General features: G+C 36.1%; 1 protein-coding gene across 1 annotated transcript in view; it reads left to right on the top strand.

Moving 5' to 3' along the window:
• LOC149787760 (uncharacterized) overlaps nucleotides 1-25,737 on the top strand; it is a 73,081-nt gene that overhangs the window by 22,905 nt on the left and 24,439 nt on the right. The window contains exons 4-5 of the mRNA XM_089973950.1: nucleotides 6,422-6,616; nucleotides 14,024-14,213. Coding sequence (XP_089830076.1) covers nucleotides 6,422-6,616; nucleotides 14,024-14,213 — 385 coding nt within the window. The remainder of the gene's footprint in view (nucleotides 1-6,421; nucleotides 6,617-14,023; nucleotides 14,214-25,737) is intronic.

Genomic DNA, 25,737 nt, shown 5'->3' with positions numbered 1-25,737 from the left:
TGAAATAGACAGACCCACGAAATTTGTTATTTTGATTGGACATTACTCACAAAACAAAGCCTTCATTGTCTTATTGTGACTTAACTACAACTGCTCCAGCTATTTATGATAGAAACTTCCATTTGGATTGAAATTTTCCTCCCAATCATCAGTCTTTTTCTTGTTGCTTAAAGCTTATTCATGTGTTTATACAAGGTCCGTGATAGCACTGTTTTTCCTATGATCTTATTATTTAAGTCCTTACTGGTAATCAGTTAGGATTCACCTTAGCAAAATTATTTGATTATCTGTTTCTACTTTAACATACAATTGGCTAGGAGCTTTTTTTACTTGTTCGATTTTTACTTCCTTACTATTTTCTGTGTCATTACCATGCATTAGCTGCATTAGTATTTATTGTAATAGCAATGCTGACAGTATAAATTGGAGATTCTTTTTGATGATTAACAATATACTTAGCAATACTGATGGATCATTTAGGCATGGCAGTGCATAGCTTAATCTGGTTTTATTGATGGAGCATGAAGTAAGGATTCAGTAGCAGTTTTGACAGACACTGAAGGCAATTTATCACCTGTCATGCAAAGATTTGCTTAGGAGGTGAGTATTTTGAAAATTGGTCAAAATATCCATACATGTCCAGTTGTCAATAATTATAAAGGTTTCTGGAGGCCTCTGTCTGTCTGTTTGATTGTGTTGAGGTGAGCACATATAGTGTCCTAAAATGTTCTAGAAAACATCAATTATCATGATAAACGTGGAAAAACTTAATATCAGTGAAATATAAATGCACTTATATTTGTATAGTGTTCTTTATTTCTCATAGTTATAAAATGATTTAATGTCAGACTCTTCTTTTTTAAAATTTAGATAAATTATACTCTTCATTTCTTCCATTCGCTTAAATTTTAATTGCCATATTAAAAATGATTGTCTTTTAGGCAAAGACCGTTCTTACAGATTGTCACAAGGCACTTCAACACCCTCTGTTCCAACCTGTTTCTTAACACACTCTTGATTCTGTTAATCATAGAGAATTGAACCTAAAATTTGTCAGTGGATGTGTAAAAAGATACAAAACTAACTGAATCCCATCTTCGCTAGCTAATATGATAACCCTGTTTACACCTTGGTGGATCAAACAGATATTTTAGTGCTTTGTCCTAGTGACATCTACCAGAAGGAAACTATTACAGGTGTATTTGTGTGAACAGTATTTGTACAAACATGGACTGGCTATGGAAAAATGCTTATTTATCAGTTCATTCAGTTTGTTTGGTCCCCTTTTCTCACCCATGCGAGAGAAATCTAGTTATTTTGCTAACCTTACTTTTCTTATCTCAGTCTAGTCATCTCAGACCAATCCTCTCAGTCAAAGTGTGCTCGTGCTCAGAACTACTTTTTAAAAAAGAAACCTTTGTTGTCTTCTGCTGTGCCTGACATAGTTTTTCTTAAAACAACAACAAATATATAACAAAAAACAGTAACTTAATGACAATCCATCTTTGAGAACACACCATACAAAAACATTTTGAGAGAGACAAAGACACACACATACGATGTCGAGCTTTTTGGTATTATGCTAGTTTTTTCCACACAGTATGGTCAGTTTTATCCTATATGCAGGCCTAGCTCACTATATTTTCATGTCAGCGTCATTAAATGTAGCTAAAGCTTCCTAACTAGTTTTAAATACTTTGTGTGAAACAAATTTTATGCTGTTAGCTACATTTAATGATGCTGACCCAAAAACTGACTGTGCTTCAGATAGGATAAAATTCTCAATGCTGTGTCAAATGAACTATAACAGAAAACACTGACACATGCACATAGACTATAGACCTATACACTTCATAGCCTCCCAACTCTCTTCACATTCAAGGAAAACTTAATAATAGCCAGAAATGTGTTATGTCAAACATGCTTTATTCTAATTTTGTTAAGCATCTCCATTGTGCCCCAGTTGAGTTACAAATATAACTACAATATTTAACTAATTAACCCATGGAGCCGCGTTTACGTGGCAGGAGATAGTAGCCTACTGCCGTGCTCTGTAGCATCATGGTCATGTATGATACACTAAAGTGGGTGGTATTATAGAAAGGTAGAGAGATGTAACTCTACAATGATACCAGATAATCTGGATGTTTTAGTTGCACTACAAAATACAGAGAGAGAAACCTAATTTTTAGGACCCTTTTTTTTTCACCCAAAATTCGCCTGTGGTCAGAATTCGATTTTGTGTCTGTATTTTCGACTTTTTGGGCTCAGATCTAAGGCAGACTGGTCTGAACCGCACACAGACAGGTTAACATTTGTAAAAAGTAGGATAAGGTGGGCATTTGATACGAAAATGTTGAGTCTGTTGAGCAACAAAAAAAACTTCCAACTTTTACCCTTCTGTTCATGTGCTAGCAAAATAACCATTGGAAAATGATGTTTCTAACGCAACTAGGCATTAGGCTAATGGAAAATCTCTTGGAAGTCGATGTATTAGGCTGTATTCAGTTGAAAGTTTACCACATGGTTATACGCTTGGGTCCGTATTTGGAGGGTCTTTTATACACTGGGGTAATTTTACAATCAATATTAAGGACAACACAAGTATGTCACAAACAGTTTTACCTCCTCCAAAGAAAAGGAGAGCTATATACGATAGTGACACTAAAGCTGTACCGATTAATCGACCGTACTCATAATCGGGCCGATTTTTTTAATAATCGGTATCGGCAGAAATAATTGGTGCCGATGTAAAAAAAAATTCAAAATATAACTTTAATCATAAGTCATCTTGACATGGCTTGAATTTTAAATCAGAATTAAATAGTGACAATTAAGGAATAAACATTTCATTTGGGGGTTAATTGAAAGACAGTATATTCTTAAAAGTAAATACATTTTAACACGCTTGCTGTAAACTACCACTGATTGTAAGCTCACAACAAATTATCAGTACCATGCACGCACTCATCCCAATCACAGCAGCCAACCAGCCAATGAGGCCTCGTGTGGCTGTTGAACTTCCAGCATACACATTACAGGGATGGTCCTGGCTTTTAAAAAGTTGTTGCCAAAAAATTTCGCCAATCGCCAGGATAAGTAGTGAATATTTTTCCAAGACTATTAATGTAGTAGGCAGTGAAACTTGAAAAAGATGGGATAGTTATTACTTTATTGACAACAAGCAATACAGCCATAATATTACAAAATAAATCATTACATGACTGTTTTGCACTACTTCCATGGTCTTTGCATTGCGCATTACCGTTAGTGCATAAGTCTAACTGTTGTCACCTGAAATAAATGCATTATCAAATGTAAAATATCTGCGTTCCTTCAGTCTCTCTTTTTTTAATAGAAACATCAGGTATTAAGCAAATCTATATTATGTATATTATTTGCCAAATAATAGTTTTGTAAGAAACTCTTTAGATAATGACATTTTAATACAGTGCAAGGGGTGGAAAAACCGATTCAGATTATACAACAAAATAGAGTAGGAATTTCGATGGAAGTTGCACCTCATTTACCATCGCAACGTACAATAGAAAGACAAAGGAACCGCAAACAGCTGCCATACCCTAATCCACAGAATGTTTTGATCCTATACTATTTGTATAACCTACGCTATTATGTCTGGTGCTCTTCTGTCGGCAGTTAAAGCCGCTGTTTTGTCGGGGAGCCATTTCAGCCTTATTGACTGGACTCTGTCGTATAACTCTGATCACAGTGGACCACAACCACAATCAATCATACAGTATTAGCCACCAGAATACGAACTTGTCCAATTCTGTGACTCTTATAGTGCTGATAGGCAATTCATGCGGTACAGTGCCCTGTATAGTGCCACAATACTCAAAAACCTACTTCATAAAACCAGTTATACAGCAGACTAACCCACAGTGCTGCTAAGCACATCCTGCAGTTGATGCCCAGTCAATACAGGCACTTTCATGGAACAGTCTAACCCGCATAGTGCTGTTAGGCACTTCCTGTGGATGACATCCAGTTTATTTGGGCACCCTCAATCTTGATCAGTCTTACCCACATTGTACCTCAAGATGCTTCTGGCATATGATGTCCTTCTTGGTGCTGCAGTTCCATGAGATGTGACTTTTCTCTCTCAAGCCTTTGCCATCCAAAAGGAGCATCTGCTTAGCAACACCTTGGTAGTAACGGGATTTAACTCATGACATGCTGCAAGTGTAGCGATACATCATCCTCAACATTCTTTTACTTTGTAGGTAGCACAAGAGACATCAGCTTCACTACTTGTTCCAGAAATGAAAAAAATTGGCCCTCAGGTTCCCATGTTGTTATTAGATCATTACAGGCTTGGACTGAAGTTTTCCACCCACTCCTGTAGGAGTTCTGTCCTCTTTCCTCTGCATCACCTGCCAGGGCTACAGTTCCAACATGAAGTGTACATTCTCGATGGAAGAATCCACTTTCAATTGCTTCCACAGTCTGATAAATTAATGACATTTTGGGACCTCTTATACTGTATCATCGCTTACAAGTTCCAAGCATCTGTGGAAAAATTTTTTTCTTGCAAACACCATCTCTGTTTTCCTTTTGGATACCCATGACTTGATTTGTAAACATTGTGGCCGTGGGATCAGTGTTGCATCTAATATCAGTGGCAGTCTTCTATAGGTGGAACAACACAGCTCACATTCTCTGACCCCCAGATCTCACCAGAAATACATGGGAGCATATTTATAGGGCTTCAGGCTTGGATAGCAACTACATAAGATGAGGCCAGCATCTAGGCTACCTTCCTTGTTAAGCTGTAGTAGCAGTTCAATACGATAACCATGGGAACTCCATCCCTAACTGCAAGTTGTCCATTTTAACAGATTAAGGAGGCAGAATTGTACCAGATGTTTATATCATTACACCACCTGAATCCATCAAAGAGATAAGCCGACTCTTCTCCTGCTGACTTGATGTTGCTGTTAATCGCTGATCAAAGTTAGTGTTTATATGAGACCACAGTTGCATATAAGGAACAGATTGTTTTCTGGCAGAATTCAATGTTGAGACAGTTTACTTTCAAGACTTAAACATATTTAACAGTTTGTTCATAAATGACTACATACATGCCAACCATTACACTTTTGGTGTTATCATCACTTTTTTTTCACCAAATTACATTTTCCGCTAAACTGCATATGAATTACGCTTTTTTGCTAAACTAAAAAATATAAATCAAACAATTAACAGTTTTTTGTCATTTTATTTTCATCTGTTTAATTCCACTCATATGAATTTGAGAATATTTTTAACAAGGTGACAAATGTTTAAGAATAGCAAAGGAGTACTTTCCTTATTTGCTATTTATAGCAATTGTATATGACTCATTTCGAAGAAAACAGACTGGTTTCTTCAAAAGTGAACTTTGCTTAACAGATTCATTTTATTGATGATGTAGTCAGTTAGTCAACGAGTCTTTATTTTTAAGGAAAATGGCACCAGATGTTAAGTTAAACGCTTTACAGTGTGAGTTGTGGATATTATATGACTGAAAGCAGATGGATCTTTTCAAATTTCAAAACATTCTCATCAGAAAAAGTGACAAATCAACACACTTTACAAACTTTAAAAGAAGAATATGAGAGTAATCTAATAAAGCAGTCTGAGCCATTTTCATTGCAGATTTCTGGATGATGATCAATCAGTGAAAGTTACACATGTAGACTAGTTGTCTAGTAGACTAGTACTGAATATAACTAATTTTTTTTTAGTATAGTTTGTGCTTGTATTCTGGTTCTAATCATTATGGATTTTGCCTTTTGTGACAAGAATTTTGACCAGCTGCAGAACCAGTTTAGTCATACAAATGTATCTTTTTCATATGTTATGTAATTCTGGCATGTAATATATAGATTACACTTTTACCCCAAAGGTTTGCTTTTTTGCCACTTATATTAGCAATAATTACACTTATACTTTGTGGGGGGGTGGCATGTATGCGACTACCAAGAATCTCATTTTTTTTTCCCAGTTCAGGAACAGCCCCCCCCCCCAGTATATACTGATGTAACAGAATCTCAGAGTAGACTCGATCATTGCTGATCTACCATGTGACAAGACAAATCTGCATCAAAGGTTGCACATTAGCAGTTTTGCAAGCCAAAAAATTTATGGCAATGTAACTGAGTAACTGTCCTGATTGATATTAAGTAAATCCCAGAGAAGTGGCAAGAACAAGTGTGATTTGAATAATAGGGCCTTGAGTTAGATGACAAGATATTTATCTTACGGATTAACTTTATAAGGATAGTGTGAAACATAAAGGCATAGCGGTGGGTTATAATGGATTACATGTTGAATGTGCGGTTAAGGCCCTGTGGAGAATGCTGACAAGCAATCACATATATACATATAATATGACTAATGTAGTTGTCTTTATTTTCAGTATCCAGTCAGTTTTGCTATTAACTTTACTCTGCCTAGTGGCAGATTGCTAAAGAAGGTTGAAATCGAGTGTGCCAAACCACCCACACCTACCGGTGAACACTCATCCCCCATACAGCCAGCAGCAACTACTGAATCAGGTGCAGCTGACCAAGTGAAATCTCAATCAGATGAGGCTGATGCCTCACGCACACAGGTATAGTTATATGTGTGTCATGCAACAAAAGACCATTTATACAATTTGAAATAGAAGTTTTTAGTATATGTTAGTGGATGTACAGTGGTCATAAGTTTTAGGGATTTAATTCATCATTTTTTAGGGAGTTTGGGCTTGAGGATGATGTTGCAGTGAATGATTGTGTTATATTTAAAACTTGATTGCTTCGTTTAAATGAGATATTTTTTTTAAAAAAAAAAAGAAAGAAAAGTCCTGTTGAAATCAGCAGCAAAGCAGCATTATACGAAGTCTTTTTTCTCACATATGCCCCCCACCTCCCAATGCATGCATAAGTTTACCTCAATGCCCACTGCATCTTTCCAAGGCTTCATCCCTCAGGGATCCCTTGTGCATATCTGCAGACAACCACACCACAATAATGAGGAAACACATATGAAAAATTTGGTTCAGTCTCCCATGATCAGGGCTCCCATGTTACTGGGAAATCTGGGAAAAAGTCGTGAGAAATGATAACAAAATTTCCCGACCGTGAAAAGTCCTTGAATTTTGCAAACATTTATGAAAGTTGTGATAAACCCAGGAATTTTATGCCACCACTTGACGCCCAAAACAATCACGTAATTGAGTAGTAACTAAGCTGAACGTGAGTTAAATTTGTCGAGTTCTAGCCAGAATATTCAGAGGGTACAGTATGGATCATTTGGTCGATTGCAATAAACATACATGCTGAGTCAATCTAAATGCCCAGTGGATTAGATTCATCTAGTAGACTTTTATTTTCAGTCAGCTCAATATCCATATTCTTCCTTACATGGAAGGTATGAAAACCAGTCTATCATCACACGAGGCCAACATGGTGGTGGCAAAGTATAGCCGCCTACTGGATGGCCTAGCACACTTTAAACATTGTTAGATCAAGTGATACATGCATGAAATCGATATGAAAATTACTTATTTTCTCAGAAATTGTGAGTATTAAAATCGTTGTCTTTAATCTGCTGAAAGACCAGATAAAACTACGTCATTGATGAAATGTGACCTGGTACTCATGATTTGCATTGCTAGTTGCATGAGTACACAAATCTAACAACCCACATTTTCAAATGTTGTAGAGAAATTTTTATATAAAAAAATTTAAATGAAAGTCATATACTGGTTGTAATAAAAATACAAAAATGAAAGAACACAAAATTATCCATTATTTATATATTCCAAGAACAACTTCTGGAGTTTTGTTGAATCACATGACTACCATGTTGACATGTGCTCTATGCTTGATAAATCAGACTGGCCAGATTGCTGGTTTTTACAAAAAGTATCTGACTTTAATTTAATATAATTGAATTTCTGTTCAACAACATTATAGAGGAGTTGTTGATATCACGGGACTATTGGACTTCCAATGTCATTATTTGAGATTTGTGAAGTCATGTGACTAGTAATGCAAATGGCGAGTACTGGGTCAGGCTTCATCTACGATGTAGTTTCCACTTGTCTGTCAGCAGATTAATGACATAGTCAGGGATGGTCCTGGCTTTTAAAAAGCTGTCGCCAAAAAAATCGCCAACCTCAATATTTTGTCGCCAATTTTCAAAAAGTGTCGCCAGAACAAGTAGTGTACAGTTTTTCAAGTGTTAATTTAGTCTATTAATGTAACAGGCAATGAAATTACAAAAGATGGGTTCTTAACAAAATGTTACAAAGTGTTACATGAAGATCCGTTGCGATTTTAGGGCTGCCCACTTGTTGAATGCAGTTTCAAAGTCTAATTGTTCACATCTGTACATGCTGATTCTCATTAAATTCTCGAGAGATGAGATGCAGAGTTTATTTCTGATGTCAGTTTTTATGAGGTTCATCTTACTGAATCCACGTTCACAGTCTACAGTGCTGACAGGTGACACCAGTAGTCTCTCAGCAGCCCCTCCCCCCTTATGGCTATCTTCACAAAGCTTGTAGTGAATTGCTTCCTAATTCTCAAGAATGATCACTGAATGCTGTATACATTTTCTCGACAAGCAAAATAGGATCTCCATTCCCACGAATGAAACTTATCTGAATCAACACCTGGCAATATTGGACCATATATATAAGCATAAATTCACACCCAATTTAGGGATTCTTTCACTCCTGTATTTTGAGAAATAAATAATTATTATTAATTATGCAAAACTTTTTTTTTTTGCTATTTCTTGTTGCGGAGTTTAAGTCTCTACAGCCATAACACGGATTGATGGCAAAAGGAAAAGATCAATGAGTAAAATGCTGCACTGGCGACAGATATAATTGTGATTGAGATTTTTTGCATTTGCTTTGTATTTATACGCAGTAGTCAGTACTTCATGGTTATCAGTTTTCTATAAAGGTTCAGCAAAACTATTGTATTGGTATATGTAAAAAAAAAAAGAAAAAAAACAACAGAAGGATTAGCCATTTAATTAATTGTATCTGTTCTGTTTGCATCTTCAGAAGTCGGTCAGTTGTAGGTATAGTTCGGTAGCATGATTGACTGTATCACAGCATACAGTACTCAGCCCAGATGTCAGCATAAGCAGATTCTGATGTAACAATGCACTGTAAAGATGGGGTTGTCAATACGAACAAAGGATCGTTTGTGTAACAGATTGATTCCAATGCATTGCTTAGTCAAGTTTGTGGCTTCCTTTCATTCTCCCTTTTAATTTATCCAGTCAAATTCCATGATTGTATGTACAGATTAAATAACCAAAAAGTCTGTTGCCAAAAAAATCGCCAGATGGGATATTTTTGTCGCCAATAAGGAAAAAAAAATCGCAATTTGCGACATTGGCGAAGCCCAGGACGATCCCTGCATAATGATTGTAATACTTGCCATTTATGATTTGTGATTTTGATTTTTAACGTAGCTTTAACAATTTTTCAGTCATATCGCTACGATGTCTGCAATGTGGCAGTTTATAGTGATGTCTAGCACTGGGGCATCATGCCGCAGACATGTAGCATGATGTCCCACCCAGTCACATTATCCTGACACTAGGCCGACCAGTCCTAACACTAACCTCTGAATGCTGAACACCAAGCGAGGCAGCTGTTAGTACCATTTTTTAAGTCTTTGGTATGACTCGGCCAGGGATCGAACCCACGACCTCCCGCATCTGAGGCGGACGCTCTAACCACTAGGCCAGCGGAGCGGTCTTGCCATTTATGAGAAAATAAATCATTTTCCTATTGATTTCTTGCAGATATGAGTCGATATAGCATAAGTTTAAATTTTTTAGGCCCGCTGGTAAGCGACTACCAAAATCTTGCTACCACACAGTGTCGGCAAATTCCAAATTTTTGATATGCATTTGCAATGACTTCACACCCAAATATAAATGTCCAAATGTGAAAAATGGGGTGGGAATATTCAGAGGGAACTCAAATTAGAAAACGGACCACTATTCATTTTAAGCCAGATTTGCAGTCCAGATTGTTGAATCTCAGAGATAAAATGAGAAATTGTCGTCCCTTTTATTGTATATTAAAAAAACGATATGAGTCCCTGTATCAATACAGGTTTGGGGACTGGTTTGACGAATTACAAGAAGACAGGTTGATTTTACAGAAAATTCAGTCCTTGTTTATACAACAGTATATAATTTTCAAGGTCTTTGTTAAAATTGAAATCAACCCTTTTGAAAATGTTTTTTAAATGATGGATTTTTAACCAGATCGTCTTAACACATTAACCCCTGGAGGTTTTTGTCATTTTCATCCGAAACTCGAGTAGGAAACACATTTTGAAATCTATTTCTGAATACATTCTAAAACACCAAGTTCCAGGTGATCTTCCAATAACATACTGCCTAGTTGTGATAGAAACATAGTTTTTCATTGGCTATTTAGCTCGCTATGAGCAGAAGGTAAAAGTTGGATTTTTTAATATATTTTTTTTAGCTTAATAGACCCATTATTTTCGTATCGAGACCACTCTTTATTCCAAATGCCTATCTTATCCTACTTTTTTGCAAAGGTTCATCTGTCTGTGTGCAGTTCATACCTGTCTGCCTTAGATCTGAAACCAAAAAATGACCATGGACGTATTTTGGGTAGAAAAAAAATCGGGTCCAAAAAATGAGGTTTTTCCCTCTCTATGTAGTGCAACTAGAAATTCCAGAATAGCTGCCAACCCTCACGATTTTGGGGTGAATTTCATGACTTTTTCAGCGATTCACGCCGCAAGCAAAACATTCACGAATTCTCCAATTCTCAGTTATTTTAAATCTTTAATAAAATAACTGATTTCCTGTTAAGCGCTAGTCATGATATTGGCAGTTGCCGAAACGGTCCAGTACAGCTGGTCATGATATTAGTAGAACTACAGCCGATTGGTACAGTTGGCCAATAGCAAGCATTTTTGCCTATTTTAATCTATATGTATAAGAGTAGTTTTACAAATACTTTTGAGAAAAACTGGGGCCTAACCGGAATTTTTCTCCATGCTTGCGTCACCAACACTGATTTGAATTACCATTTGGCATCGCATGCAAGATCTTGAAAATGGCCTCACCACCAAGGGAAAAGAAATGTATTGCTCAAAAAGTGAAGTTTAATTTGGAATATACCAAAAATTGGCCATGCATTCTGCCATTAAACATTGATATACATCATGCTTTTTGCACACACTGTGCCACAAGTTTTAGTATTGGGCATGGTGGCAGAGACGATGTGAGGAAGCACATAGGTTGCAAAAAACACGTATAAGTTGGGAAAATTAAGAATTAGCAGATTTCAGCTCTGGAATATTTTAAGCCATCGACGGAAGACCTGCAAGCTACCAACACTGAAGCATTATTTGTGAGTTTTCTTGTTGAACACAATCTACCTTTATCAGCTGGAGACCATGCTAAACATTGTTCTGACAAATGTTCCCGGACTCAAAGATCGCTTCCAAATTTTCCTGTAGAAGAACCAAAAGTGCTGCAGCTCCTATGCATTCCTCACAGTAAAAGACAGTGAAAGAGTATTTTCTCTAGTGAGGAAAAATAAGATTTTAGGGCCTCCTTAGGAGCAGATAATTTATCAGCAATTTTAGTCACCAAGTTCAACCAGCAGGCAAGAAATAAGCCTGAACTGTTTTAAAAACAAATTTACGATCAAGCAATTGAGGAAGTTCAAGTCTGCCACAGTATCATGTCTTGATAAAACAAGCGAAGTTTATGAATACCATAATAAATAGAAATGCAGATATATTTCTGCATATATGTAGTGTTTTAGTTTTATATTGTGATCTTGATATAGTGTAGTATTAATGGTCAGAGTGGATGGATTTATTTATATAAGGGAGTAATGTAGCATTACTCCAAGCACTGGCCTAAGGAGAATTACTCTTAAGACTATATACTTATATATATATTATTATGAGGATGTATATTAAAATCCCTATTGTTGACGAATCTAGGAACATTGATTACCACAAATAGTACTACAACTATTCCCACCCTAGCGCTAAACAAGCAATTTCAATAACTCACTCCATACTGGGTTTCTGCTTGGTATTGAACCTAGGACATCTGAATGTGAGATAAGACAACTATCGCCTGCCTGCACGTTCCAGTGCCCATTACTACCACGGCCACCTCCACATCACCAAAAAATGATGTTTTGGTATCCGTTCATATACGGCACTAGAACGTGCAGACACTCTCGAAACGTATTTATATACATTATTTGTTTTTTTATATATACTGTAATAGGAAATGTTACTTTTTATGAGATGCATATATATATATATATATATATATATATATTTCTATAGAATTCTTTAGAATTAAAGGTTTGAAAGGAAACAAAACATAATTTATGTTCATTATGTTGTTCCCATTTAGCAACATAGTGCAGCAAAATAAAGTTAGAATTTTTATTCTGTACATTGAAATGACTTTATGTGCCAATTTATAGTAATATAATCAGACTTGTTTCGTGTGATACAATTTGTGGTTTTGTACATAATCATCTTTTCTGACTTTGGTTTTTGGAGAGCCTTGAAAGAGAAACATCTTTAGATTTAGAAAATGCATGTTTTATAATCTGAAATGTTTTTTAATTCCATTCAGTAATTTTCATATGTGAACCTTGAAAAAAGTAATTTCATCCTGGAAATGACCTGGAAATTTATCTTTAGAAAAGCGTGGGAACCATGCATGATCTACCCACTAGAAGTTGGATTACATCCTAAAACTGTAGTGCACTTCTGTGGACTACTAGCAATCCTACACCAAGGCTTGAAGTCTTTGTCATAAAGGGACCTGAGTTGGTAGAGTATTGGACTCGTAATCCAAAGGTTATGGGTTCATCATTTGCCACAGCCAGCCTGGGATAGCTGCTTTGTTTGTCCTTGGGAATGGCACTTGTTTCACATTTCCACAGAATGATACAGGCAGAAGTCTTTTAAAATGTGCTATTAAAATCAACGAACAAAAGCTATCTTTAATATTGTCAGAGCAGTTTTGTGACACAATGCACACATGCACAGATGGGTAGGACCAAATAGTTTCAAGCTTTTCATTAAAAAGTTGGAGGATAAATTTTGCTACATTAGCAATTTCATTTTAAACAGTCATAAACTCAAAATCTGCTCTTGTATCTGGATGTTTTCAGACTACAAAAGCCAGATTAGTCTTTACACACAGCTGTCATCAGAATTTTAGATTGCATTTACATTTTACTTTGGAGTGTTCATGCAGCACTAAATTTTGCCTTATTGTTAATAATGAATCAGTGATTTGTTGTACATGGATGATAGACTATGTGATTGATCTTAAAATTGAATTAGTTGTACAGCCCTACTCAGGTAAATGGGTTGTTGAACAGACATGCATGAATAATTCTAGAAAGTTAGGACATTCTGTTCTGATGTAAAGGGTCTGCATAATCCAAACCTAGAGTATTAGGGATCCTGCCAGTTGTGACCCTCAGTAAGCCTGTCTCTGTTAGAATTTGAGACCTACAATAGGTATCTTGTCCAATTTTGCCAAAGTTTTGGGTCTTAATGGCCATATTATAGAGATTACGCCATAATTTTGTTGGGGCCCTGGATGACTAATTGGTCTGAGGCACACACCTTACAGATCACTGACATCGTACCTCTGTCCATATCAAACCCACTTTGGAATTTTGATCTCAAGTACTTTTTCCTGAGCACACTTGCTGGCACAGTCATGAAACTTAAATGATGCTTTCCTCCGTAAAAGCAATGTAATAACTGATTGCTGCTAAAGGTAAGTTAAATTGGTTTCCTTTTATACTTTAATAACTTCAGAGTTTATTTGTATACATGATTAACAATAAAGCATATCCAAGGAACATTCTGGCTGACGGTTTGATAGAAATGTGTGGATTATAAGACAGATATGCAGAATTGGATATACACAGCTTCAAATTCTTCTGCATTCTCAATTTCAGAAGAGATTAGCACTGTACTGTAACAGTGCCAAGCCTTTCATCGAGTTCTTCCAGAAGTCTGGACGCTTGGTGTCTGTAGATGTTTCCTGTGGATTACAAGAAGCTATCTGGTCCAGAATATGTGATTTCCTCCTGGACCTTAACTTTCCGCATTTAAAAGTGGCTGAAACTGTGATATTGTTTGTTTTTGGTGAGTAATGAAAAAGTATTTACTATTGATGACAGAAAAAAAGTAGTTTTTTAATTTCTTTCCATAATCACAAATAAAATTGTCCAAGGTTGTTAGATTCAGATGTATAGTCTGACTATACCAACCCGTTTGTAGTTTTATCCCCTTACTGATTTCAATAATGGAAACCTTTACTGTGATAAAAAGTGCAAGGAACTTACTCAATTCATTCATTGATTTATAATTTCTAACCTGAGTAGAGTGGCCCTAACACCGTTATGATCTGCGCGTTTCATTCAATATAATAGATGGACATGCTCGAGATCCATTTCCAGTTTCTGGACAAGTCCATTTTCAGCAAAGGGGTGTGTGCACGACTACAGATGTACATAATTATGTCATCTGCTTCTGGTATTTCCAAAGTCGAATCAAGCAAAGGAAAAGAAAGACAACAACAAATTTGCCTTTCTTGTCAATTTAACAAGCTGTTTAATTTTTATGTTCATGTGTGCAAAGGGATATAGTTCCAAACTCTAAACATTATGGTAATTTATGGAATTATCCGGCAGTTACCAAATAGGATGAACTACATCATTATTTTGTCTGATGGAATTAAAGTAGCCCATAGTGTACGCAATATGGCACCATGTTAGTATGGAAAGTTCATTAAGCATGAAAGGTGCAGGATATGCCAATATTAGTGCCATTCTGGTCACAGTCAGGTTATAAATTATAAATCAATGATTCAATTGACTTAGTTCTGTGCACTTTTTATCACATTAAACATTTTCGTTATGGAACTCGGTAGGGGGTTACAGACAAAAGGGGATGTATAGTTAGACTGTAGTCGAGTTTTCCTGGTTTCTTTCTATTGATGACCCATTCAGTTTCATTTGCTACTGCAATAACAAACGAGCATTCATTTGGTCATCCAAAGTTGGCCTTGGCTGCAACTTCAATAACACATGCACTCTTCATCAAAGCAAACTGGGTACACCCTTCATTAAAGGAGGTCAGCACCATAACTATTTTCAGCACGTTTTTTTTGTTTTCTAATTTCATGATGTTTTTTTTGTAATCATTATATTATGTTTTTAGATGTTATCTAATGTTGTAAAGTTCTTAGAGCTTCTTAAGATTAGGTTTTGCTTTACAAAGTCCTCATTATTATTATTATTATTGTTATTATTATTATTTTTGTTATTATTATTATTATTATTATTATAACAAATAAAATTGCCTGAGGTCTAAGGTCGTTAGGTTCGGATGTAGTCAGTTTTCCTGGCTTCTTTCTTTTGATGAATCGTTCAATTTGATTGGATGAGTTCATCAACTTTGGCCAACCAAAATGTTCATCACATTAATTCATGATTTATTTTTAACAAGACTGTTCAGCCAATTGATTTTTGGTTACATTGAACAAGCACTCATTCTATGTAGAAAGTACGCAAAAGTAACGCGCTCGAGGATTCAAAATTGTTCAGTTGATTTACGTCTTCAGTTTTGTTTCACCTCGTGTTTAAAAATGCCAGGTCTTTGTTCTTTCAACAATATCTGTTTTGAACAAGAGAAATACAAGGAATTGCTGAAAAGGATAAAACATGTAAACAAAAGGCATTTTATACACTGAGTAAAAAGACAATCAGTCCCGATTTGATTTAATATTGACTCAACATGGAAAATTAGTTGACGAAGTTATCCAATCAGACAATCATCCCTTGAAATGCTACAATAGAACAGATGACAGTCTTGATGAAGTGTTTTATTCCGTCCTTTCCAAAAGAAAGGAATAGGTTGAACTGTGCAATGTTCTCCAGAAAATGTTGTTGTTGTCACATGGGCAGGCAACAGTGGAGAGAGGATTTTCTGTCAACAAACAGGTATCTGTTGAGAACCTCAGCAGAGAAAGCCTCATAGCTCAAAGGTTAATCATTGACACAGTGAGAAAAGCAGGTGGACCTTTGGAAATCATCGTTAGCAATGAAATGATGACATATGCCTCCTCAGCGAGACATAAGTACCATGCCTATCTGGATAAGAAGAAAGCAGAGGAGGAGCATGAGGAGAAAATCAGAAAAGGAAAGAAACGTGAGTTAGCCATGGATGGAGTGGAAGAACTTAAAGACAAAAGGCTGGATCTTGAAGCTGACATTGCCAGCCTACATGCTTCATCTGTTCAGAAGGCAGAAGAAGTAGAGTTAAAAGGATTTCTGCTTGTAACAGAGTCACATGCTCTTTGGAGAAGAGCATAGGAAAAGATGACAGTGGTGGCTTCTCTTTCCAAAATGATTGAAGAGAAAAAACAGCAAGTATAATAATGCATTTAAAGCAGTGCTGATGTCTGTTAAGAGAACAATTTATTTTGTATTAAATCTGATGCATAAGTTACATATTTCTGAAAAAGCAATGAATGTTAACCTATCTTCCAGATCATTATAAAGCAATTTTAGGAAATTAATTATAGTTTGAATTTCATCATTAAACAATATTGTAGTATTATGAATTCATTGTTTTCTCATCTAACCTGTATACAGAATGTTAGTGAAAATAGGTCTTGGAAGTCAATGTTTGTGGTCTTTGAAAGTTTGGGAGAAGTCTTTGAATTTATCATTCAGAATTCAGTGTGAACCCTGGACATTTATTTCGTGCGACAATTGTCTATGTTGACACACAATTTTTGTATTGTTCAATTAGTACAATATTGATGTCGTGATTTCATTGAAGTAATAATGAAACTTCTTATCATCCCTCAGGATATCTCTAAGTGCTAGTTCAAGAATTCTCTGAAACTCACTTGCCCACAATGGTCCATATGTGTGAAATCAAGCTGTTTATTTTATGAAGTATTCATTTCGCTTGGCTGCCTTGTTATCCTTGATCACAGTTATGAAAGAGTTAATTTAAGGTAGTTTATGTTACATACACAATAACATTTATAACAGTGTTCATTTGATCAAATGAAGTGAGTTCACCTCGACAGTATGACCAAGGCTGCTAAATTTTAAGTTTGTAGGATTTTCATGCCTTTTAACATTCCTTTTATTCCACCTCCTTTATTTGATTCAAAAGACATGATTAACGTGATAATACAAAGGATGCCAGCTTTTAATTCAGTGCAACAGTACAACAAATATTTCCACAAGTCAGTTATCAAAACACGGTCGGCACTTAATTAGGTTCTTTGAGAAACGCTCGTGGACATAGCTGTTACGGTAGATTGACTCATTTTACATTTAATTACAAGAGGACACATTTCATTTATGACAATTACACTTAAAAGGAACTAAAAGATAGAACTAGAACACATTTAAATTGATAAAAAATAATTTAATTTGTATTTATTTATTAAAGTACTGCCTTCACTTGGCGTAAGTGACATTTTCATTGATCAAAATTTCCTTACATATCTTTAATTGTGGTGTACTAGGAATGGCATTTGGAAAGAAAATGTAAAGAATTGTATGACTTTTTTAAATTTGATATTTCATAATGCTGATTAAAATGTCCAGGTCCTATCTAATGTTTTCGACAATAAAACAAACGATGTATCAAAGTTTCCATTACCAATTTTGATCACAATTTTCTTCAAATTCAACAAATAGGAATCAATATTTTGAGTATTTTCTGGTTTAAAAAATTGGATCCACACCCGACCCCGCATTAGGGAGTGGTGTAATAAGTATGTAGCTGATCCAGATTGAAAATGGTGCTGATCTGAACTCCAATGGGGGCCCCAAGTGGTCTGAAGCGCTCACCTTTTCAGATCATTGCCATCTCACCTCTGTCCACGTGGGTTTGAGTCTCGGGTTCGGCCAATGTGGGTATGTGAGAAAGCTTGCCAGTAGCTTCTTGTAGGCCACTGGTTCTTTCTGGGGTTTTCCTGGGTTCTTCCTCCACTTTACTGGCTGCCATGTATAGCCTATCTTGTGCTGAAAAATGGCATTAAACCCTGCAACAACAACACTAACAGACCTCCACTATGGCATCCAAATTGACCATCTCAGAAATCTTGTAATCACTACTTCTGTGGAGCGATGGATGGCATTGATGTAAAGTTTTCACTAAAATATCTTAAGCAATATGTAATTGGTCCTAAATGAACTGGACAGGTTCACATCTTGCAACCAGCAAGTCTTTGCTATTGCTAATAAGTTTCAAAACCAGGCCTATTTGACCTTAAAGGTCATTACTTGCACTTTGTACTTCCCTGAGCTTATGAAAACTGTGACTTTTGCATATACATATGAGTTTGACTAGACTTGGTATTTTGTTAATTTTCTCTTAGCAAGATTGATATTCAGCACCTAGACATTGCTACCGCTCTATGTGGTTGTAGTATCTGCCTTGGATGCAGGAGGCAAACATGCCAAGCATTACACTTTTGGCATAATCATTAAGCTTTTTTTAACTAAATTACGCCTTATGCGTAAACGTATATGGATTACGCTTTTTCGGTATATCCACCTTCCCAAAAAATAAATTATTTGTTTTTTTTGTTTTTATTAACATCCTATTAATCCCACAGACCACAGTTAAGAAAGGATGGCTTCTATGTAACTACAATATAAAAGTATGTTTGTCCATGGACTTGCATGCACTTTCCTAACAGTTATGTTCTATTTATAGCAGCTTTATGGGCTTAATGAGGAGAGAACAGACTGGTTTTCTAATTTTTAATCTATACTCGCAGATTCTTTGTTCTAATTCATATTTAGTACAGAACCAGTCTATAGGTATTTGGCTCCAAAGTATAATTTATTTTAGTTGATGTGTGTATGAGAGCAAAAATATATCCTTTCAGATAATTTCACAGATGGATTAGAAAAAAGCAAAAAATAAACGAAACAAAAAATAAACAGAATCCTCCAAAGATGAAGACATGAAGGCAGCATCGTGTAACGTCTATTACAGGCCGTGTGGAAAGAATTTTACTATATGGCGCTAAAAGTCTTCAGATGGATTCTAGACGATGTGTGTGATAGAGCACATGTATTTTTTCCAAGAATTTCACAGATGGATCAGAAAAAGACAAAAACCTGAATCCTCCAAAGATTCAAAGATGAATACATGAATGGCATAATACAGTGTTCCATTCTAGGGCAGCATCATGCTCATTGCAGTCTGTGCAGAAACGATTTTAATATTGGGCATGGTGGTAAATTTTATGTGGAGAAACACTTGAAAACAAAGAAATACATCGAATTAGCTCGTCTTATGAACTCCAGTACTAAGGTAACTTCTTATTTACAGCAGAACTCAAGTGCGGATATGAATGTTATAAATGCAGAGGTGTTATTTACAGAGTTCTTAATAGAAAGATAATGAAGATCTTGCTATTGGTGCAGAAGCGAGATAATTCATAGGACACAATTCTACTCTTGCTGTGAAGGTTGGCAATGATAATGTTAGAGATTATTGTGCTACAGCCTGTGATTACATTCTCCAGAAATTCCCATATGGAGATGAAGTGCTTTTAAATGCTTCTGTTGCTGATGTAAATGAGAGACAGTCAAAAAGCTTCAAAAGTGTTAGATTCTTGTCAAGAGATATCCATTTCTATTGCCACCCTTGTCTTTCTTGGATCAACTGGAAGGAGAATTCCTGAAGTATCAAGTTGGGATTCTACCTGACAGTATACTTAATGAAGATAGAGTTGATATGCAAGCTAAAAGACCCAATCACTGGAAGATATAAATTTCCTTTTCTTGGTCAGGTTATGATAGGAATATTGGTTCTTTATCATTCTAATGCTGACTGTGAGAGATCGTTCAGTATTGTTTAACAAAATTAAAACTGAACTCAGATCCAGGCTCAGTAACCCAGTACTTAATGCTCTACTGATGTGCAAAACATTCATGGTCTCAGCTGGTACAAAGTGTTTTAAAATGCAACATGATATTCTGTTGCTTTCTAAAGCGTAAAGTGCTAAGTATGAAAACTTTAAGCAGTAAAGGATGTTAAAAGATGAGAGGGGCAAATAAATCATTGTTCATTGAATTTTTAACACGTTATATGTGTATTACTCTTTTTCTGCTTGGATTCCTCTTTTTGTTCACTTGGATTACTCTTTTTCCTTGCCAGGGGTTGGCATGTATGAGGAGGTTGCAGGTTTGAACCCTAGACAAGTCATACCAAAGACTTATAAAAATTCTACTTGCAGCTGCTTTGCTTGGCACTCACCATTAAGAGGTTAGTGTTAGGACTGGTTGTTTGCCTGGTGTCAGGATAATTTGACTGGGTGGTACATGATACTACATGTCAGCAGCATGATGCCCCAGTGCTAGATATCACTATAGACTGCCACACTGCAGATTTCATAGTAATACAGTAAAACCTGTCATGAGCGACCTCTGCTATGAGCGACCACCTGTCATTTCCGACCACAATCGTAATGCACGGATCGATTTTACTATATAAACGCTCTGTTATGAATGACCACCTGCTGAATGCGACCAGCGACTGCGATTTCTTGGCAAAATATGCATTTTGACACTGCTATGAACGACCACATCACAAAAAAAAAAATAGATCGACACCACTAACCTTAACTTAATCCTTTGTAAGCACTAGAGCTCGGGATAAATGTAGTATGCAAACAAAGTGCACATTAAATAACACTATAGTTGAACAACCATATATTGAGACAAACACCTCTAACCATCATTTAATCCTTTGTAACAAAGACTGCATAAATAGTAAAGATTGCTCTAATAAAGTAATTAAAAAGAATTTGTCTTGCTACAGTACCAGTTTTGTGAAATTTCCAACTCCAGCGTACGGTGTCGTTTGTAAACTGCAGTAAACCAGACTAAAGTACATGTCACTAACCGCCATTGTAGTGCCGAAGTCATGTGAATAGCCAGTAAGAGTAACATCAAAGGGAGTAATGATGGATATACGCAATGAATTTAGAGGTTTGTATTTTTTCTTTATCTTTATGTCCCAGTGAGAAATCGTTTGAAAGGGCTTCAGTGTAGGTTTCAGTACATCATTTGTCTTTCCAGTTAATCCATAATGCCTGGAGGGTGAATGAGCTCATTGTCTTTAATACTAGTAAGTGAGAATCATTTCCGGATTTTTTAAAAATTATTTTTTATTTCTTTTGTTAGTGTTTCACCAAGCCACCATCTGTTTACCTGGGTGCAGATGGTCGCAACCTTTGTTTGTCGAGCTATAACGCTGTTGATTTAAACTTCGTCTCAGAATAAATGTATTGTTTCTTGATGACTTAATTATGTCTTTTGGTTTCATTCGTTGGTACATAATATAGATTTATTCCACATTTCCCCAAAACATGATCAAAACCGATAGTCTTTATAACGTCAACACTAATAAAAATGGCAGAACCTCCGCTGAAAAAAAGAAAAATTTTAACACTGGAAGAAAGGATTAATGTCATTGAAAAAAATGAAAAAGGGGAGACCACTCGCAAAATAGCAGTCAGCTTAAGCGTCGGTAAAACGCAAGTTCAAAATGTAATCAAAGACAAGGAGTCCATTAGAAACGAATGGCAGAAAGGTGCACAAGCACAGAGGAAATATGCCACGGCACAACTGACAGTTTACGGAGATCTGAATGAGCGAGTATGGGAGTGGTTTTGTGTTGCAAGGAGTAAAAACATACCAGTAAGTGGAAAGTTGATTCAGGAAAAGGCAATAATTGAGATACATGTTCAGACCAAACAGCTGAGTAAAACATGTCAACAAAGAAGTATAATGGATTTCTTAAAAAAACAAGTGAATAAGTGTATAGAATAAGATATATACATCATATCTAACTGTTCATTTTTTGTACATATTAATGTGATGTTGAAATATAAATTTTATTCTCGTTGTTTGATAGATGTGTATCTTTATTATATAAAGATATTTTGAGAGGAATGCATGCAATATTTAACAAAATTTATGAATAAAGGATATGATACATGTACAGTGAGTATAGGTATTATTTATTTTTCAACAATGCTAACTATTGACCCTGAAAACCAGTCCATTTTCACACACCTGTTATGAGAGACCACCTGTCTTGAGAGACCGGTTTTTGTTGGCAGAAGGAGTGGTCTCTCATAACAGGTTTTACTGTATAACTGAAAAATTGTTAAAGCTACGTTAAAAAATCCAAATCACACACACACACATCTAGACATTGTTTTCAGGAATGAAAGATGAAAGGTCTTGTCTTAGGTTTTTCTTTGTGATGGCTTTTAGTCACGAAAACACATAAAAGGGGATTTTATGGATGTATCTCAGGAATACCTTTAATTAGACCAATTTTATAACAGGTTTAAAAAAAATATTGATAATGGATAAAACTAAACTTTGCATGTGGGTATGTCTGCAATATGTGGGCATGTCTTTACAATATGTGGGTATGTCTGCAATATATGGGTATGTCTTTACAATATGTGGTATGTCTACAATATGTGGGTATGTCTTTACAATATGTGGGTATGTCTTTACAATATGTGGGTATGTCTACAATATGTGGGTATGTCTTTATAATATGTGGGTATATCTTTACAGTATGTGGGTATGTCTTGTCTTTACAGTATGTGGGTATGTCTTTACAATATGTGGGTATGTCTTTACAATATGTGGTATGTCTTTACAGTATGTGGTATGTCTTCACATTATGTGGGTATGTATTTACAATATGTGGGTATGTCTTTACAATATGTGAGTATGTCTACAATATGTCGGTATGTCTTTATGTAGTATGTCTTTATGTGGTATGTCTTTACAATATGTGGGTATGTCTTTACAATATGTGGTAGGTCTTTACAATATGTGGGTATGTCTTTACAATATGTGGGTATGTCTACAATATGTCGGTATGTCTTTATGTAGTATGTCTTTACAATATGTGGGTATGTCTTTACAATATGTGGTAGGTCTTTACAATATGTGGGTATGTCTACAATATGTGGATATGTCTTTACAATATGTGGGTATGTCTACAATATGTGGTATGTCTTTACAATATGTGGGTATGTCTTTACAGTATGTGGATATGTCTACAATATTTCGGTATGCCTTTATGTGGTATGTCTTTACAATATGTGGGTATGTCTACAATATGTGGGGGGGGGCCCCAAGTGGCCGAGTGGTCTAAAGCGCTGTCCGTTACGGATCACTGCCATCTCACCTCTGTCTGCGTGGGTTCGAGTCTCGGATTCAGCCAATGTCGGTATATGAGAAAGCTTGCCAGTAGCTTCTCGTGGGTCAGTGGTTCTTTCCGGGGTTTTCCTGGGTTCTTCCTCCACCATTAATACTGGCCGCCATGTATAGCCTATCGTGTGCTGAAAAATGGCGTTAAACCCTACAACAACAACAACAACAACAACTACAATATGTGGGTATGTCTTTACAATATGTGGATATGTCTACAATATGTGGGTATGTCTTTACAATATGTGGGTATGGCTACAATATGTGGGTATGTCTTTACAATATGTGGGTATGTCTTTACAATATGTGAGACATGTTCTTTGATATTTCACAATGTGGTATATTGGAGTTTCTCAGGATTATATACATTGTTTCAAATAGAGGGAATAAATGGACATATATTTGTTCCCTACATACCCTTTTCCTCAAGAGCATTAGTCCCTGTAAGGGTCTTTTGGTTTAAAAATATGCAGTTTGTTTACTTGTATCATAAAAATTCACAAGATGCAAATAATATGTGAGGACATCTTGTCCATTTGTCTCAGGAAGTGTTTTAGTCTTCAAGCTCCCTCCCACCCGTTCACTAATCGAGGTGATCAAAGAAGCAGAAGGAAAAATTTTGTCTTTGGACTCTTCTCCATTCCCTTGGGAAGGAGGTGAGTGACCATATTGGAGTTGCATGCTCTCCTGCAGTGTCTTACTCTTCCCAGTGTCCCACATTGTGCTCATCAAGTCCCCTTTTCAGGGGTTTGTTTGGGTCTATTCCACTTTAAAGGAAAGCTAACAACTTCATTTCCTGGAAATAATCCTCCCCTGTCATGAACCCCCATCTTTGTTTGCTAGTCCTGACTGGCTCAGTTAAAAGAAGAGGGTCTAGAGGGTGCAAAACAACTGAACTCTAGTTTCTATTCCTTGATCTATCTGGTTTTGAAGAAAGGGAAAAAATTGTGGCTTGTTATTGACCTTTCTGCCTTAGATTTCTTCAAGAAGAAATGCTTCAAGATGGAGATTACCACCTCAGTTAGGAACACTATAAGACTCAGCAACTTGCAGTCATTCATCTTCAGAATGTGTACCTTCACCATAGCTGCCAACCCTCACGATTTTGGTGTAAATTTCACGACTTTTTCAGCAATTGTTGGATTGATGCCGCATGCAAAAAATTCACGAATTCTGCAAGTCTCAATTATTTTAAATCTTCAATAAAATAGTCAATTTCCCATCTGGTACTGCTGGTCGCGATATTAGTGGAACTATAGCTGATTGGTACAGTTGGCCCGGTAGCATGCATTTTAGCATATTTTTATCTACATGTATAAGAGCAGTTCTATACCAGATTTATTGAGGTCATTAGTCTCCCTCCTAGCTGGTCAAATTCAGCAATGCGGTAGTAGCATGAGTTAACGTGGCAGGAGGTAGTAGCCTTTTACCCTTCTGCCCATGTGCGAGCCAAATAGCCAGTGAAAAATGATGTATTAGGATGGATTCAGAAATAGCTTTCAAAATGTGTTTCCTACTCGAATTTCATGCGAAAACGATGAAAACCTCCAGGGGTTAATGTGTTAATGGGTGCATTTTGATGACATAACCAAATTTGAATATTCCTTGTGTATTTAATCACTTGTGCATCGACATTGCACATAAATGACAAATTTAGCCATTCCTTGATGATTTGTAAAAAAATTAAAAATCCTTGTTAACACATTAACCCCTGGTGACGAGTTAACGTGGCAGGAAGTAGTAGCCTACTGCTGAGCTCTGTAGCTTCAAGGTCATGTGTGATACACTAAAATGGGTGGTATTATAGAAAGGTAGACAGATGTAGCTCTACCATGATACCAAATAATCTAGAAGTTCTAGTTGCACTACAAAATAGAGAAGGAGAAACCTCATTTTTTGGACCTGATTTTTTCCACCCAAAATTCGCCTCTGGTCAGAATCTGATTTTGTGTCCGGTTTTTAGACTTTTTGGTCACAGATCTAAGGCAGACCAGTATGAACTGCAAACAGACAGATGAACCTTTGCAAAAAGTAGGCTAAGATGGGCATTTGGAATAAAGAGTAGTCTTGATACGAAAATAATGGGTCCATTAAGCAAAAATAAAAATAATTAAAAATAATAATTCCAACTTTCTCCCTTCTGCTCATGCGCGAGCCAAATAGCCAATGAAAAATGATGTTTCTAACACAGCTAGGCATTTGTTATTGGAAGATTACCTGGAAGTTGATGTATTAGGATGTATTCAGTAATAGCTTTCAAAATGTGTTTCCTACTCTAATTTCAGGTGAAAACAAAATAGAAACTCCAGGGGTTAATGTGTTAAAATGTTTGGGGCTAAAACAACTTTAATCATGTAATACTTACCTATTACTGTTGC

The sequence above is a fragment of the Sinohyriopsis cumingii genome, chromosome 11, assembly GCF_028554795.1.
Source record: "Sinohyriopsis cumingii isolate HCF-2022 chromosome 11, ASM2855479v2, whole genome shotgun sequence".
NCBI lineage: Eukaryota > Metazoa > Mollusca > Bivalvia > Unionida > Unionidae > Sinohyriopsis > Sinohyriopsis cumingii.
The sequence above is the reverse complement of the archived record's forward strand: the minus strand, read 5'-3'. Positions and strand labels throughout refer to the sequence as shown.